Source organism: Centruroides vittatus, unplaced genomic scaffold (assembly GCF_030686945.1).
Source record: "Centruroides vittatus isolate TY-2023 unplaced genomic scaffold, ASM3068694v2 contig_696, whole genome shotgun sequence".
Lineage (NCBI taxonomy): Eukaryota > Metazoa > Arthropoda > Arachnida > Scorpiones > Buthidae > Centruroides > Centruroides vittatus.
In genome coordinates, this window is record NW_027122440.1 from 209,858 (window position 1) to 227,325 (window position 17,468).

Genomic DNA, 17,468 nt, shown 5'->3' on the forward strand with positions numbered 1-17,468 from the left:
ATCATTTAACCGAAAGACAACAAAACGGATTATTTAAGGTATGTTAACGTTGGATATAAGAAATAATGTAATAGTCAACAATATACTTACTTAATGTTATATATTTGTTAAAGCAGACATGCCAGAGTATGCATGCAAGTTACACACGTGTTGCGTATGCATGAAACTTCATACAGTTTGCAGAATCCGCAATATAAAGGTATAACTGTAAGATAATTAATTAATTAGTATCTTTTTTAAAGTATTGTATGTAAAAGTCTTTATTTTAAACAAATTTTAGTTGACTGAGGCCCGAAACGCGAGATGTATACGCGTATCAACGAAAAGTAAAGATGAAAGGAAGCCAAATGATCGTTAAGTTGCACTGCATTGTGTATGAGAAACAATAGAAACAGAACACGACACGGTTTCTAGTTATCAAAAAAAAAAGAAAAAAAAATGTAAGCTCTCTCTCGGCTAGGAACCCGTTAACCCAGTATCTACTAGTATAAAGCCTAATCGAGTGCGCTTCTTCCGGTCGTCTCTCGGGCCATCTGCATTCCGGGTCCCAAGCGCCAACAAACGAAATTAGCGGCCATCAAGGTTTCTGTGTCTACCTAAAAGACAGAGTAGTGTCATTCCTGACGTAGGCATCGCGGATCCGATGCCGACCCTTCGGCCACGTTTTATTTAAAAAGTATTCAGAATATCGTGCAAGCAACTGTATCGTATTGAATTAATAAGTATTAATTATTGTAATTTTAAATTTTTGTTACTCAAGTGGAGAGCGGAACAGTGCTGCGCATCCACCAGAAAGATCTCTGCTCGGAACTTATTTACCCTTTCTACTGCATTTCTTCAGCTTAATTTAATGCTTATCTTAAATTTCATACTTACTTATACTAATAGAATTCAATTTCTTTTCTTTACAATTCCAAAGCCAAATATTACCTTTAGTGTAACCATATATTTGTCCACTAATTCTTTTTTTTTTACTCTATGTGCGGAATTCATTCGAATACTGTTATAAATCAGGGATTGTTCTGTTGTTGGTGCGAGATAATCTATGTATATAAATGAGGATGTTTGTTTGTACGCTATACACTCCTCGGCCGTTCTATCAATTGCTACGAAACTCGAAATACATGCGCCAGTACTACGACAGGTAGCACATAGCTCTTGCCTGCTAGTGTAGTAGTGTTTCCCTCCTGTAAATCCCGCTATTCCTGTTAGCAATGGAGTGTGCTGGGTATGTATCTAATTCCGTTCGGGGGAAAATTTTATTGAAATAACGTGAGTTGCGGTACAAATTAGAAGTTCATATAGATCTATAGGTAATCCGGTCCTTTTCTCTTGCGGTTTTCATGTTTTGTCTCGACTTTCATCTATGAAACTCCGTTCTCGAGATTAAGGAAGGAGTATAGATACGTGACGACAATGGGAATTTATAGGTCTAAAAATATTTCCAATTGCAGCCCAATAATTTTGCCATAAACTCAATATTTACGAAGACATACTTCCCACGTGGTTTATACAATCCGTTGCCAAAATTTTAAAAAATTTATTTTTACATAAAAGCAATTATTCGGGTATTTTTACAAGATTTTTTTTTATTTAAACAAGTCGTACGAAGTGTTTCGAACGTTAGGTTAGCAATTTCAATCACCTGCGGAGCCATCACAACCCATCAAACACGGATCAGTTTTCAAATATTAATAATAGACCGGTATTAATGAGTATTTTCTCTTCTGGGACTCATTTTGGTCGAATACTTCAACCCCCTTCCTCAACAATCCCTTTCTATCGAACCAGCAGTATGGTGGCATTCGAATAGGAAAAACGACCAAACGCCTAGTGTTCGGGGAACGATGACAGATTGGCTAATGGTGGGCATACACGCTCAGTATTTTATGATTTGTGTTTAAAAACAAGTTCACACATTTCAAATTAAGTAGTTTAGAAATAATTTATTCAATAACCGATTAATTAATACATTGTACAAATTTTAAAATTTACATTGTATAAAACATTTTGTATACAAAAATTTATAAAAATTTCACATTTTTTAAAGTATTCCACAACCTTTCAAATTCATTGATGTATGCTTTTGTTATATTCTCCTCGTTAGTAATCACAACATTTTCGTGATTATGTGTAAGTGCCTTTAATGTCCAGTTCAAAGTTCCCGTTATTACTATCTCTTTGTCGATGATAGCAAATTTATGATGCATCAGAAACTTTGAACTGTGTGTCCTGACTTCTATACCTGTAATAGACAAGATATTGTATATAAAAAATGGGTACATTAACGTCAAAGTTATAAAATATTACATGATATAATATACTTAATTATTTGTTTTGCGTACAGATATAACAAAATTTGTGCATTTGTCAATTATAGAATGCGCTGCTTTAAAAATAAGAGAAAATATAGGCTAATGAAAAGTAATTAATTGAAAATATGCGCGATATACAAATAGAATAGACATTAATTACGATTGATTGTGTATTTTAAGTATTACATTAACATATATAATCATTATTTTAATAACATTCTCACCATTTCTTCGGAACTTTTTAATCTGTGCCTGAGCGAAATCCCTCTGTTCGCCTGTATTATTTTTACAAGTAAATATCCTTACTTTCACTCCATCCTGGTGACATTTTACAATAATATCAGCCTAAGACTGACTGGTAATTAAGTATACACAAACGTCTATACTTCTCTTTGCAGAAAGCAAGTGCAGAGATTCTGACGAAGTGTCTTCTCGTAAATTGTTACACCTGACAATTCTAGAATCGACATCGGTGTCGGGGAAGAAAAATACTTTCGTATAAACATCTTGTTTCTTCTTCTTATATTCAATTTTATTATAAGCACAAATATCTGTTACCCAACTTATAATGCTAACTGCAGTAATAACTAATGTCTCTTTCGACATTTTTAGAATGTGTCCTGCCTTCTTGGTTTGAAACCTTCGACTGAAACCACGCGTAAAAATTGGAGTATTTGAATGACCGCGCTTAGAAGCAGGACGGTAATTGGCTGCAGATGTCACGTGACTCTAACGTGATTGGGTGTCTGAAGGAGTATTTCCTGGTGGGTTGATTCATTTTAGTGTGCTGTAGGGGGGATTGATTGATAAGATGATGTCTCTTCTTCCGTTAACCCTTTTTGTACCGTCCAAACAAAGAAATCGGTTACAATTAACACAAAAAGGTGATTTGCGATTACTTTTGACAAATTTCGAACCAATGATAAACAAATTGGCTCAACTTCATCAGCCTCAAGGATCGCACTAACAATACTTTTTCTGTATACTTAAACATTTTATATTCAATAAAAAGTGTTATATTTTATTACATTTGTTAAATTTGTCAACACTTACGTTTTTTTTTAAATTTAGTTAATCATATTAAAATCTAATACGTATTCCGAGTAAATAAATGTTTAATTTTTTACAAAGTATATAAAGACGCAACGAATTTGCCAACTGCGTGGAAATTCATGGTTGACAAACACCCCATTTAATCAAGCATACAGCATATCCTCATCCCGTATAAAATATAGATATATATTATGTTAGCTTACGTCCCTTAAATTATTATTTAGCGGATCAATATGTTTATTTAATTAATTTTATTAATGTTTTTATTATTGTTTATATTTTATATTTTACATGGAATGTTCCAACGGTTTTTTAAAATTTGAAATATCGTGCGCATATATATTCGAACCTGCACGAGATAACATTCCAGAAGTAAAAAATTGCTTGAAGATGACCTGTGGAACAGGTGGAAAACGTTTGCATTATTAAATTAATAATTTTTCAGAGGTATAAGGTGTCTGAGTAGTAATATATAATTATCAAATAAATTAATAAACCCAACAAAATTTTTTTTCGAAGTGAAGGGGGCGATACCACGTAACGGTTTTATTGAAGGGGATGACGATTCGTTAGAGGTTGAGAAACACTGATTTAAACAGATTCGGTGAATTTTGTGCATTAGTTACTTTAACAAATATACTTTAAGTTACTTTAAACAAAGCAGCAGCTGTGCAGATAGAGCGAGTGGTAAGTTATTTCCATTATTTACACTTCGTTTGTAATTGCTCTCCTGAGGGGAGTGTATGAGTCATCTAATAGTCAAAATTCATACAAGTTTCAAGTTTTCTTCGACAGAATGTATAATAAAGATTATTTTTATATTATTTCTACGATTTTTACAATATTCGACTATAATACGCAGTTTGCATGCGATTATTCACATTTTTTCTCGTATTACGTAACGGCGGGGGAGTTGACTTTCCCGGAAAATTTATAGTTTGGCGGATGTAAAATAATGTTTACTCGCCTAAATACTGGCAAAGAACATTAAATTAGCTAATTAGAGCTTTAAAAAACGATTTAAAAAGAGAACTTATAACTATTCTACTTCCAAAGTCGTAGTTAGAGGAGGCGGGGCTTTCCGCAGCAACTTGTAGCTACCACGAGTCTGTGATTGGTTAAAGTAATGTCTATAAAAACGGAAATAGCCAATTAAAGTGTAAAAGGCGTTTTCCTTCGATTGTTCTGAGCCAATTGTACAGTAAGTGCTTCTAATTGCTGTAAAGTGGTAGGGGATAACAGAACACTTATGAGATAACTTGGTTGGGTAATACAAAGCACTTATCGACTTAAAAAATCGATCGACCTATTGAATAGTGAATCAGAGCATAAACCGCCGCAAACTCGGATTAAACGCAAACTAATCGAATTTTTAGATTAATTTATTTAAAATCAAGGGTCGCGTGAACTTTACACCTATCAGTGATACTCATAGGAAAAGAGAATAATAGAAGATAATAATGCTGATATAATTAACCGCAATAATTAAATTTTAACCGTTTTCAAGACAAAGTGAGTTGAGTACGTTATACACCCCTGATAAACAATTAGGATCGGTCAGTCAGTCGGTTATAGAGTGAAATATCCCTAATAAACCACTGCTTTCTGATCTTCCTGCACACCTGTTTGCCCTGGGGCAAATGACCACTCAATTCTTGCCATTGATAATCACAACCGTAAGATGAGGGGAAATGCATTAGGCAATTAGTTGCTAGAATGACATAGTTTGTTAATTGCGCTTCGGCTGGTCTCTCGCCCTGAATGCTTCAGAACTTCCAGTTAGCTAACGTATCATCAAGTATTGTTTAAAATTTCCTTTTTAGTTAATGCAATTACGAATTGACGTTTAAACTGGGAAAATCGATTCCATAGACTTGTAAAACATATTTATAAATTAACGAATCCAGTCAAAAACAATCGTATACGAAGTATATTTAGGCCTATGTTTTAATGAATATCTTTATTTACGTTAGCCAACGTATATCAGACCTCTCTGTGTACAAATAATACATAAAAATGAAAGTATAAGAAATTACATAATAGAATAAAAATAGAGTAACAGTTAATCAATGTTATGCAATTGGTTTTGAATTTCTTACATCAAATGCTTAGTATTTGCATTATAGAAGCATTCTATGGAAAAATCGTAATCGGATTAGAAGTGCAACGTTTAAAAAAAACAGAAATAAATAAATAAATTCTTGGTATTGACTTGTGAGCACAAAAATTGACCTTTTTTATCGCTAGACTTATTACGCCACCACAGGACATGAAATTAGGCAGAAAAACACTTTTTTTTTTTTTAATTTTCGGAATGCATTTTTCCTAAGTCCCTCGTCAGCTTTCTTTGCTACAATATTAAAAGCGGGTTAACGATTTTAGAGCACTGCAATTAACATAAATGAGAAAAGGATGTGGACTTACATTTAACATGTCGATTCGATTATAAATTAAACACACAATAAAACCAAATAAAAAGATACTGCTGATACAATAAAACATAATAACAAACCGGATAAAACAGTAAAGCAGTAAAAACATACAGCGTTAAAACAAAATAATAAGCAGATTCACAGTAAAATGAATAAAGTGACAAGATGATTCTAACAATCGAACTATAAATTAAATATTATTTATTTACGAATTTTTCTCGGAATTGCATTTGATCATTCATAACTGCTATATTTCTAATTTGTTCTATTTTTAACGAAATTTTATCTAAAATTGTTTAATTTTGTTGCCGTGGGCAGTGTTCGATTCCAGAGGTTACCGTGGGATTCCCTCAAAAATTTTTCCCGAAGAAAAATGTCAGAAGTAACACTGCCATTTAATATCTAGCACACGCATTTATATATGTGTAGCCTATATACTGTATATATATGTTTGTTTAATTTAAAAAGTAATAATAATAATCGTGGGCCTTTGTTAATAAGTAAGAAAATATAGGCCTATTAAAGATAGATAAAATACAAATAACGTTTGATTAAAAAGTTGCCGGGACAAATAGGTTCTTTGAAAACACTTTTTACGTATTGTCTCTTTTAAGAATCTTTTGTAATCTTTGCTAAGATTACAAATGCCCTCTCTTGAACGGCTGTTATATTATATAAAGTATTGGAATGGTGACAAATTTGACCCTCTGAGTTAGAAGAAACTCTGTTTAAGACCTGAATCCAAAAACGGGTTAAAATTTCCGTGTGTTGGCGTATATTTCGTTTAATATCTCAGGATGGGTTAACGATTAAGAAACGAAATTTGACACGGTAGCTTCTGTATAAGAGCATGGATGCTATTGAATTGTGGTGGTTAAACCTCAGTTTTCTACATCGTAACACTCAATTATACCAAGCGGCCCTGATGAGCATGTGCCAATCATACCAAAAAGCGGTAAAATGGCAACACTGCTACCCACACACCCTTGCTCCATCTGACGAATTCGAACCGTGGCACGCTCAGACGTGCGCAAACCTGAAGGAACCAGTTGGCTTTATACTACGTACAACGAATAAACTTTCTGCTGTTTTTTTAGACAAATAATAAAAATTATTTGTTAATACACTATACAATACAGGTGAGTTGAAGTTTCAAGTTTTGTGGTAAATAGTGTAAAGATTTTATACTATTTATCGAATTCTATAAGTCGCAATGTAAGCACGTACTTCCCATAGACCAAATTAACCTGCATTTCATTTTATTCTTTTCCTTCCTGAAAAATTTTGACAATGAGAAACAGTATTTTCACTGAAAACACTTGGATAAAAAAAAAATCTGTTGTAAACTGAAAGTAATAGGGAATTAGAAATTGGCATGTGTTTTACGTTCCATAAATGAATTTCTGCTATAAACAAGTAAGTTAAATCGTTGGTTTGCCCTTCGATCCAGAAGTGCCCATGAACGAAAGTTACTCGAGGTCACTTTATTTAACGTCGTCAAATTGTACGACAAAAATCTTTAACGAATTGTTCAAATTATTCTTATTATTATTTTACCTTGGCCTGCACACTTGCACATCTGAAATTGAAAAATTCCAATTCATATTGAAAATAAGTGCTAAATTCTATTGCGTGTAAGGTTGGTAGTGTCCACCTATGTATCCTGTCTGGACGAAAAAAGGTGGTTGAAGGTACAAATGATTTAGAAAACGCCTCTGTGTGCTCGCCACCACCAACGTCAGTAACGTCACAGTCAGCCGACTCGGTCATAGAAGCGAATGGTGACAGAGTCATCGTTATTGATTCCACAAGACTTTTTTCTAAAAAATTTGACAAACCGAATGAATTAGGTACCCTTCAAGTTGGACCATCACAACCTGTTATAGATTTCCAAAAAATTAAATTTGGAACAAAATTCAGATCGTTTTAGTCTAGATATTGGAATACAGCAAAGAAGTAGACAAAGTTTATTGTTTCGTATGCAGAAACTTCAACAAGGGCAATAACATACAAGACCAATATGAGAAATTTGTGGAAAGTGGTTTTAACAACTGGAAAAAATTAGCAGAAGCGTTAAAAAAACCACTCAGAATCATCGCCTCACGCTGAATGCAGCCAAATACGTGTGTCTTATCGTCAATCTCTTATAGTTGTAGATGTTCATCAACAACTTATGAAACATCAAGAGGAAGAAATTGTTCAAAACAGAGAATACTTGGCTAAACTTATTGATATAATACTGACCCCTGTTCGTCAGGGTTTGCCATTGAGAGGACACCGGAAAGTAGCATCTTCTGAAAACAAAGGTAATTTCTTGGAAATTGCTCAACTCTTTTGTAAATACGATGACAAATTTTTACTCCACTGTGAAAAACACTACAAATACTGCAGCCCAGATAGCCAGTATAAAATAATTGAAGTGATATCGAACCTCACTCTGGAAGAAATTGTTGATAAAGCTAAAGCATGTGGCTTTTTTTCTTTGTAGACGACGCCAGATCCTTTATAGAGAAACAATTGTCAATGACCATAAGATATGCGAACGGTTTAGACATAGTCGAAAGATTTACGGGCTTTACAAATTGTTCCACCTCAGAGATGCGCAAGGACTGGCTACATTAATTTTGGACACATTGAATAAAAACTGTTAGAGTCGCAAAAAGGAGGCTTCAACAAAAATATTTTTATACAGAGTCGACTGTGGGCAAAAGCAATACATTAGATTTTTCAGCCGATTCACAACCAGAAGAATACTGAAAGATCGACATTTACTACCAAGTGGTAGATAATATCATAGTAAATCTGAAAGGCCCATTGGAAAATCTACCGTTAGCTCGTGCGGTGGACGCATTTCTTTTTAAATTGGAAACGAAGAACGAAGAGGATTTCATCAGTAATTATAAAAAATCTTAAGAATTGATACATCAGCCTTAGAAGCTGAAACGATGGTCATGAAAAACGCGATTCAATTAAAAAATGTTGAGATGAATGCTGAAAGTTTGAAAAACCACATTAAAAAAGAGTACTTCCCTAATTTATATAAACTTTTTTCAAGCAGCGATGGTACTTCCCGTGAGCTCCGTCGGCTGGGAGCGTAGTTTTTCTGCTATGAAGCGGATAAAAACGTGGCTTAGAAGCACAATGCTTCAAGAACGATTCTCTCACATGTCACTGCTCAACATAGAGAATGCCATTGTCGAAAAAAAAATTACAGCCGAAAAAGTGTTGAGTCGATTTGCAAAAAGAAATAGAAAGCTGAAGCTAATTTAATTGGGTGTTGTGTACCCACTGAAAGTCTAGATCTAAATTAAAGACGGTGAACTATATTAAAGAATGGTAAAAAAAAAATAATTGATTGGTTAATTTTTGTTTATGTCATTGCTACAGTTTTCTGTTAAGGTTACGAGAAGTTACGTTTGGTCTATCGTCTGTTTTACATATTTTCGTTGACTTAAAAAATAAATTATTTCATTTTTCGCATATTCACGCAATAATATTACTATAATAAGTTTATTTAGCTATAATAAGTCAACCTGATTATTAAAGACAAACAAACTGCCGAATTATTTGGATATAAGCTTGATGTTTCTATTAAAGCAGCCCAGGTAGACAAATCAAGAATACTAGAGAGCAAAAAAAGTACTGCAGTCTCGAAAACGAACTAGAAATCTTTCAGGCTACGGGTGAAAAAACACGTAACGTGTTTTCTCTTAAATGCAATAAACACGATAAGTTTTCATTACTTAAATAAGAACCAGATCGAGTGATTGGAGTATCGACCAGCTTTTTAAAATCTCATTATAAAAATTTACAATAATACTTTGTATTATGTTTTATTTATTGAATATAAAACAGAAATTACCTTTTAAGTTAGAAGTTTGATCTAAGTTCACTTTTTTTTAAATTTTTAACTCAATTCAAAGCATTTTTTTTTTCTTTGTTGTTGTTGTTGTTGCGTGCAGTTTCCAGCGAACTTTAATAATTTTTTTTTTCTATTTATGAAAATTTCTACGTAATTCAAAGGTAATTTTTAATATAAATCTTACGCAGCATTATCAATATAATTTTGGAGGTTGCAAAACGTATTAAATTACTTTAAAAATGAAAAATGATTATATCATTTGATTTCAAGATATTTTGTATATCTTCATAATAATTAATTCTATGCCGGAAAACAGTTCAGTTTTATCCCGGAATTCCGGGACAAGCAAAAGACTGGGAAATGAGAAACCCTAGTGCACACTATAATTAACAAAAATTAACACTATCGTTTTTTCAAATTCCAGTCAACCTTCACTTACACAATATTGTAAACGTCATTATTCGATCGCCTGTTCCATCAGTTACTAGTGTTGCGTGTAACAGATACTACTGTATTTGGGAAAGATTCGTTTAGCGTAATTCGAAAATTATAATCGTACTGTATAATTATTTTTAGGAGAACGCTTCTCATCTATTCCGAGTTATAAAATTACTGTTTTAATTATGTAACTAAGAACGACTTTAGTAAAACTGACGAATAACCATAAAATAATGCAATAAATTAAGCTTTATTACGCGAAAACATTCTTTTTTACATGTCTTCTGCTGGGTTTTTTTTTATGTATAGGTGTAATTATCGTTAGAGAACGACTGGAAATACGTGAAAGCAATTAGGCACACCAAGCACGTAAGTAGCGTTAATTGACTCTCCAAGGACTGAATCGATTCGTATTCGCACGCACACAACGTAGGTAGAAATAAAACGGTAAAAATGCAAACAATATATTTATAGATATACAATAAAATCCGATTTTCTACAGTTTACCCTATACAAATTTATAGTTTCATTCATACACTTTACTGATATTTACAGTTGAGCATTAAAAAGGTACGACAATTCGTATCCGTATTTCCTGTACATAACAGTGCTATCATACCAGTGATTATATACGTACGTCAATGTTTTTTATTTAATTTTATTTAATTGTTTTAATTAAAGGAACAAGGATGTCAATAAAAGAATTTTCAATCGTTTTTTTTTTCTCATCGAGAGATGAATTTTTTTATTCAAAATATACAGAAAATGCAAGGAAGCAGAGATTGAAAGTCTGTATGATGTTACGGAAAGACTGTTTCACAAGCAGAATTCTCTCATATAATAATTAAATATGCAAAATTATGAATTTATCTATAGTCTACACGTTTTGAAAACAAGGAACGATTTCGAAAGAGACTGGTTATTACAGTTTTTCTTCATTAAAAACACAATTTATTGTGGTATTTATCGCTTTCCGTTAAGTAATGAACTAGAAACATACGAGACACAGAAAAACCAGTCCAGCTGTATCATAAGACCAGTAACAATTTCGAGTAATCATTGTATGCTTGCATCTTACAACATTCGTTTTTTTTCTTACCGAGGCCAAATTCTACAAAGTAGAAAAAATTTGATGAAGGACATCAGATATTTGCGTGTTCCACCTGTACTGAGTAATTATTCATTTCTTGAACATATAAATAATAAAGAAAACCGATCGTCGTCGACATATGAAGTGAATTTCGACACTTTGTTTGACTCAACTAATTCTCAAGATCAAGTGTGGAAACAGCTGTTTGGAAGAACTTTTTGGGTAATATTTTTTAAGTATTTATGAATAAACTATGCGAAAGTTATATTTAAATTTAATCCTTTTTAAGTAAAACTTGTTAAATTTAAGTTGAATTTTACTCTGGCATTATAACATTAATATAAATTAAATAGTTTGTAAAATATTATAAATCGCCTGTTTAATTAAAACATATATTATTGTTATTACATAAGTATTTATTATATATATTTATATATTAACTTGTAGAAAAAGCTTAATTTTTACGGATGTAAATGCTAATAACGAGTATAATCTTTATTTAGTCGGACCCTACTCCAGTTATGACACATTACTCCCTTTATATCCCCAACCTGTCTACCTTCAATTACCAAATTTTAATTGCATTTGTGCTCCATATACACAAGCTATAACGTAAATTTGTATCTATTACCGCATAGCACACGTTTCAAAATTCATTTTGTATACGAATACGACAAAGAATAATTGGGATTATAGAATCAATCATCCAGTGTCATCTAACCTTTATATCGAGAGTTAACATTATATAATTAACAAAAACATAGCATTATTTTAAATAAAATAAATTTTGAATATATTACAAGTCAATCTTCACTAAACGACGTTAACAAAAGAATCTCTTATCTGTATGAGTAACCGATGACGTAGCTCGTGTTACAGATAATAATTAAAGTATATTATTATTTTTGGAATTGGCGTGCTTTTCACCTAATTAAATAAGCAAAACTATAAATTTATTTCTTATCTACACAAGGCGCGATTTCGAACAAGACTAATTATTACACTTTTCCTTCATTGAAAGTTCGGTTTCTTTTTGTGGATTTATGATATTTTCCGTCCTCCATTGAATAGTGAGATACAAAACACAAAGGGAATCAGCCCAGCTGCTTCCTAAGACAATTAATAATTTCGAGTAAACACTCGAATCCCTGCACCTTTAATAATCCACCGAGGCGAACTTTCTTGATGGCCTCGGTGGATTTTCTTACCGAGGCCAAAATCTGCAGAAAAGATTTCTAAAATTAACTTCGATGAAGGACATGGTATATTTGCGTGTTCGACCTGTTGCCGAGGAATTAAACGTTTCTTAAATATATAAATAGGTCAAGAAAACCGATCGTCGTCGACAGATAAAGTGTATTTCGGCACACGAGAAAATAACTTTGTGTATAATTTTGAATACTTAAGTGTTTATTAATAATCTGTAGGTGTATTTACACGTAAGGGGCATTCAATCAATATAGAAAAAGTTTTGTTATTTATAAAAATTAAAATATTTTACTCGATTTAAGTGTCTTCCAGATGTCATAAACAGGATTTTAGACAACTTTTTTTCTCTATGACTAGTTGCTTTACCAAATACATAGCTTAAATATGAATAAAAATAGTAGATCAGTAATCAGCAATCTTTCTGGATGCTGGCGGCAAGTGAATTTCGTACGATTCGGGCGGTCCTCCCACATTTTTTCCTCACGCAGTTGCAGGTTTTAATGTTGCTGAGTACTCCATAACCCCGGTAACTAGGTACGAAAATGATACAGTACATTGTAATTATTGTATGTTCAAACTAGTAACGAGTTACACCGTTTATTTTCATTTTTTCACTGGCCAAGTTTGAATTGTTATCGTTACGAATATCAGCTGACGAAGGGTTGAGTAATACCACGAGGAAGGAAACGAGAAGATAAAATTAGGTTGACAAAGTCTGGCGCAGCGAGTTGCATGTGACTAATTTACATAAAATTGTATTTTTATAGATTTTCATAATTGCACAGATGATCTAATTAGTTATTTTAAAATATTTTTAAAGATTTCTTAAGAAAATTTGAAAAGGAAAAGCAAAACATGTCGTTTCTTCTATCCGAAATTGGTAGCCTCATGCTACAGGTGGCTGCGTCGATCTTCTCGTTCTTCGAATGTTTCTATCACTATTTCGTTATGTTTCTTCTAAATTTAGCAGGAAAACCATGCCAATTGATACTTTTACTGCTCTTATTAATACTTATTTACTATTCTTTTGTTAACTACGATAAAACTGTGGTAAGTCGGCTTTCGATACGTTCTTCAGTTATTCGTGCTTGTTTCTTCCTTTCTTTTAACCTAAATTACTTTTTACTTTTCCAATGTTTTATAGGATATGACAGAGACAGGCTACGATTATTTACGTCCTAAAGCGAAAAAACTGCATCAGAACTTATCGTTGTCGGTATGAGAAGTTAACGAGACAAGAGATTTTGGTGAACTCCCACCTGTATATCCTAATGGCTGGATACCTTTGATGGAATCTAGGGATCTTGCAATTGGGCAATCTGTACCCGTAACTGCCATAGGTAATTTCACATAGGAAGATCCCTTATGCAGTACGTACATCTAGGAATCGAAACAAACTTAATCCGGACTGTTTAATAGTTCCAAAAATACTTTTTAACGGCTTTAATTGTCTCAACTAATGAAGATTAATGAAGTTCTTGTTAATTTCCTCACAGAAAATTTCTGAATTCTTCCTTTTCAGGTCATCAATTTGCAATATTCCGTGGTAAAACTGGTAAGAGTTTCGTTTTGGATGCCTTCTGTCCCCATTTAGGAGCTCATTTAGGGGTGAAAAGTAAAGTATACGGTGATTGCGTGCAATGCCCCTTTCACGGTTGGTTGTTTTCTGGTAAAGATGGCTCCTGTCAGAAAATACCATATACTGATAAAGGTAACATTTCATTTATATAAAATATAAAGAGTGATCTGAAAGATACCTACCAAGTTTAATGCTTTATTACATCTGCACGAAGATTATACAGATCTTCAAGATATTTACAATATGTTCAGTTTATTCGACTTTCAGTTGAATGATTTTTGCGTCATAAAAATCATCATGAAAGCGAATTGATCGATCTTCACCTGCTCAATCTTTAAATCATTTACATAGTGATGTTTGAGTATACAGCTACCAAAGTATTGAGTGTTTAACTCAATGTCGAGATTAAGATCTTTAACTTGGGAATCGAGATTAACTCTGAGAACAAACGTACTGATCATATCGCAAATATAAATGGTTCGGAATATTAACAGGAATTTTACGGAGATAGCAATAGGATATTTGGTCTTATAGTTGTAATAAATTATTAAACGAGGGCCATCTAGTTATACCCCTATTAACAAATTTTATTTCAGTTCCGGAATTTGCTAAAGTTAAAACGTGGACATCACTTGAACAGAATGGTTTTATATACGTTTGGCATCACGCGGAGGGTCATCCACCATCTTGGAAACCTCCTATTATTCCAGAGATTGAACAAGGATTATGGGGTTATAAAGGTCGTACGCAATATACAACGAATTGTCATATACAAGTAAGTAAAAAGTTTTCATAGTTTTAACTAAGGATGCACCGATTAATCGGTAAGTAATCGGTAATCAGCCGTGTCGGCCATTTCTTCGATTAATCGGTTTGAATAATCGGCTAATTTTGCATTTTAATATTTTTGTTAGAATGTCAGGTATAAGGCTAGTAATAAAAAATAATAAATGTCTGTTATATATTTATTATTTATCACATGACAAATTGAATATTAAAAAAAATTTAAGTTAAATTGTTTCTTTTATCAATACATATTTTTTTTTTTTTTTGTAACTCTTTCCGCCCAGTGGGCACTAAGAGGGCCTCTTACAGCAAGCCCATTATGGGTTCGGCCAGGCCCACAATGAGGCGGCCGGGTGGTGAGGGACGGGGACCGACATATCCGGACGGACCACCCCCCCCCGAAAAATTCCTGGGGATTTCTCGACCCGTCCGGATTCGATCCCGGGTCCCCCAGGGCAGCAGGCTGCTAACCTTGACCGCTCGGCCATCCGGCCGCCATATCAATACATATTATAAGGTATAATATAACCTAATCAAAGCTATTTCTTTATTTAGAGCTTGAACTTTAAATATGTAAAAACTAATAAAAATTTAATATTTAAAGTTTAAAATCCTTAAATTGTGATGCAAAAACATGAGAATTTCATCATTTTCAGAGCATAGCCTATTTCTTGCCGGCTCATAAATGTTACCTGCAGTGCTGAAAATTCTTTCACGTTCAATGGAAGATGCTGGGGCACTTAGATATTTCATAGCTATTTTGAATTATCAATGTTATCTAAGGTATCGATTGTTCATCTTTTCATTTCCTCTACCATATCCTTTTTCTTTTTTTTTTTTATATATATATATTGAATTTTCTAGTCCTATTGTGGTATTAATGCCACTAAAGAAACTACTGTCCTTTGCTTTTGATAATAAGAATAATTTCAGAGTTTCTATTGTGTGAATTATTGAAAATGAGGTAGTTTCTCGGTTGCTGGCTTCCACGGTAATTTGTTTGAATGGTTTTAAAAGTAGAACAATTTTTTCAACGAGAGACCACTAATATGTGCTCAACGTCGAAATTTTATTATCTATATCATACGGACAAGGATCTTTTGCTGTTCCAAGTTTTTTTTGCAACATGTAGTATGTAGAATTCCAGCGAGAATTCCATCTTGAATTAATTTGTGTTTCTGAAAACCTAAGTTGTCTCGCAAATCTTCCAATTTGCTTACAGCTACAGCAGAACGATTAAAATGTGTGACAATATTTCTATTAACTGTGATTATAGTTTTCACATCTTGTTGAGAAAATTTGCATTCGTTTAGAGTCAGCTGCAGTGTATGTGTAAAGCATGATAATGGCGTTGCGATTCCCGATTTCTGCTACCATATTTGCTCCAGAATCTCTCAGTACTAAGAATATCTTCTCACTTTTCAACTTATACTGTTCAAGAACAATGTTTATCTGTTCACTGATTCGTGTAGCTTGTGGGAACCTTCAAAGTTAATAAAAACCTTTGAAGGTTCCACAAGCTACACGAATTGGCACAAATTCAACTTGGAAATCATCTCGTTTCAATCTTTCCTAAAAAATTTCCAAGCAACACTAGAATCCATGAAAGATTTGGATTTGGCTACTAATTAATTAAAATTAAAAAGTTTTCCAAAATAATAATTTCTCATTTTAATTTAATACGTAAATCTGAAAAAAGAAAAAAAAGCTTCATATTGAAAATTATTTTTATAACAAATTGTTATAAAATTATTTTTATCGTATGAAATTTTATATTTTTATTAAGAATATATAATTTCGTGCGATAATAATCATGATATTAGTATAATATTAGTACAATAAATTATTAACACTAATCGGCCGATTAATCGGTAATCGATCATTTTGCTTATCGTTGTACCCTTACTTTTAACTCTTTGTTTCGGTATTTGATGATGTCTATTTTTGCAGGAATTACCGTAAAATGAAGCCGATTTAATGCATTTAGATTGCATACATCAAGCTAGTTTTTTTTTATGGTAATAATTTTCATCCAGACAACTGGTGGAATTTTTGTAAGCATATCTGGTCGTCTTCTTGGAATGAAGGTCCCGAACCGAATCAACATACGGCAACCATTAAAATCGCTAATTACATAAAAATTTTTGGGATTTTTTTACCTTGGTTATCTGCTTCACTGGACATAAAACAGGTAATCTAGACATCTTACCTCTTACCAAACTTACCACTATGGCACTTTCATCACAAATTTTATTTTAAAATTAAGTTTTGTTTATAAGTTCCATTAAGTTTGCTTCGTTTCACTAATTTTCGCCAAGGCACATATGAAGTTTAATGTGATTAATATATAACAATGGAAACAACACATAAAAAGAAAATGTGAAAAATATAACAATAGGTCTATAAAAGCTGTGGTTATACTGAGTAACAAAAGAAACCAAAATAATTACAAAACGCATGCGAAATATGTTAAACGGTTACAATTTGATTTTTGTAACAATTTTGTACTCTCTACAGTAATGTAGTGTATAAGAAATAAAGATTAATGTTACCGATGGTTCCAAATGGTGGCTCGTCTCTGATTCAAGGAAACGGAAGAAAGAAAACTGTGGGGATTTGGTTGGTAATAATTATGGTAATTTATTAGAATAGGTTAGGTTAGGTTAGAACATGAGTCCTTACTGTTTTCTATTTTCTGTTTTCT

At 32.8% G+C, this 17,468-nt stretch overlaps 2 protein-coding genes across 2 annotated transcripts; one reads left to right on the top strand and one right to left on the bottom strand.

Annotated features, from left to right (window-relative positions):
- Nucleotides 1-2,024: 2,024 nt before the first annotated feature.
- Nucleotides 2,025-2,921, bottom strand: LOC136980382 (mitochondrial cardiolipin hydrolase-like). The gene is made up of 3 exons (XM_067276484.1): nt 2,694-2,921; nt 2,540-2,633; nt 2,025-2,245 (listed from the first exon to the last, which is right to left on the bottom strand). Exons 1-3 carry the CDS (start codon nt 2,919-2,921, stop codon nt 2,025-2,027), a joined length of 543 nt encoding a protein of 180 aa, XP_067132585.1.
- A 10,296-nt stretch (nt 2,922-13,217) lies between these two features.
- LOC136980389 (cholesterol 7-desaturase nvd-like) lies at nt 13,218-17,229 on the top strand. The gene is made up of 5 exons (XM_067276497.1): nt 13,218-13,449; nt 13,544-13,739; nt 13,922-14,110; nt 14,575-14,753; nt 16,715-17,229. Exons 2-5 carry the CDS (start codon nt 13,688-13,690, stop codon nt 16,724-16,726), a joined length of 432 nt encoding a protein of 143 aa, XP_067132598.1. The 5' UTR covers nt 13,218-13,449; nt 13,544-13,687; the 3' UTR covers nt 16,727-17,229.
- Nucleotides 17,230-17,468: the final 239 nt, after the last annotated feature.

What these genes read in the sequence shown, in the direction of transcription:
- LOC136980389 (XM_067276497.1), top strand. Translation starts at nt 13,688, where the DNA reads ATGGAATCTAGGGATCTTGCAATTGGGCAATCTGTACCCGTAACTGCC. An exon ending in TGTACCCGTAACTGCCATAG is followed by an intron (nt 13,740 to 13,921) that starts GTAATTTCACAT and finishes CTTCCTTTTCAG; the next exon opens with GTCATCAATTTGCAATATTC. An exon ending in AATACCATATACTGATAAAG is followed by an intron (nt 14,111 to 14,574) that starts GTAACATTTCAT and finishes ATTTTATTTCAG; the next exon opens with TTCCGGAATTTGCTAAAGTT.
- LOC136980382 (XM_067276484.1), bottom strand. Translation starts at nt 2,921, where the DNA reads ATGTCGAAAGAGACATTAGTTATTACTGCAGTTAGCATTATAAGTTGG. An exon ending in CTGCAAAGAGAAGTATAGAC is followed by an intron (nt 2,634 to 2,693) that starts GTTTGTGTATAC and finishes AAATGTCACCAG; the next exon opens with GATGGAGTGAAAGTAAGGAT. An exon ending in TAAAAAGTTCCGAAGAAATG is followed by an intron (nt 2,246 to 2,539) that starts GTGAGAATGTTA and finishes TGTCTATTACAG; the next exon opens with GTATAGAAGTCAGGACACAC.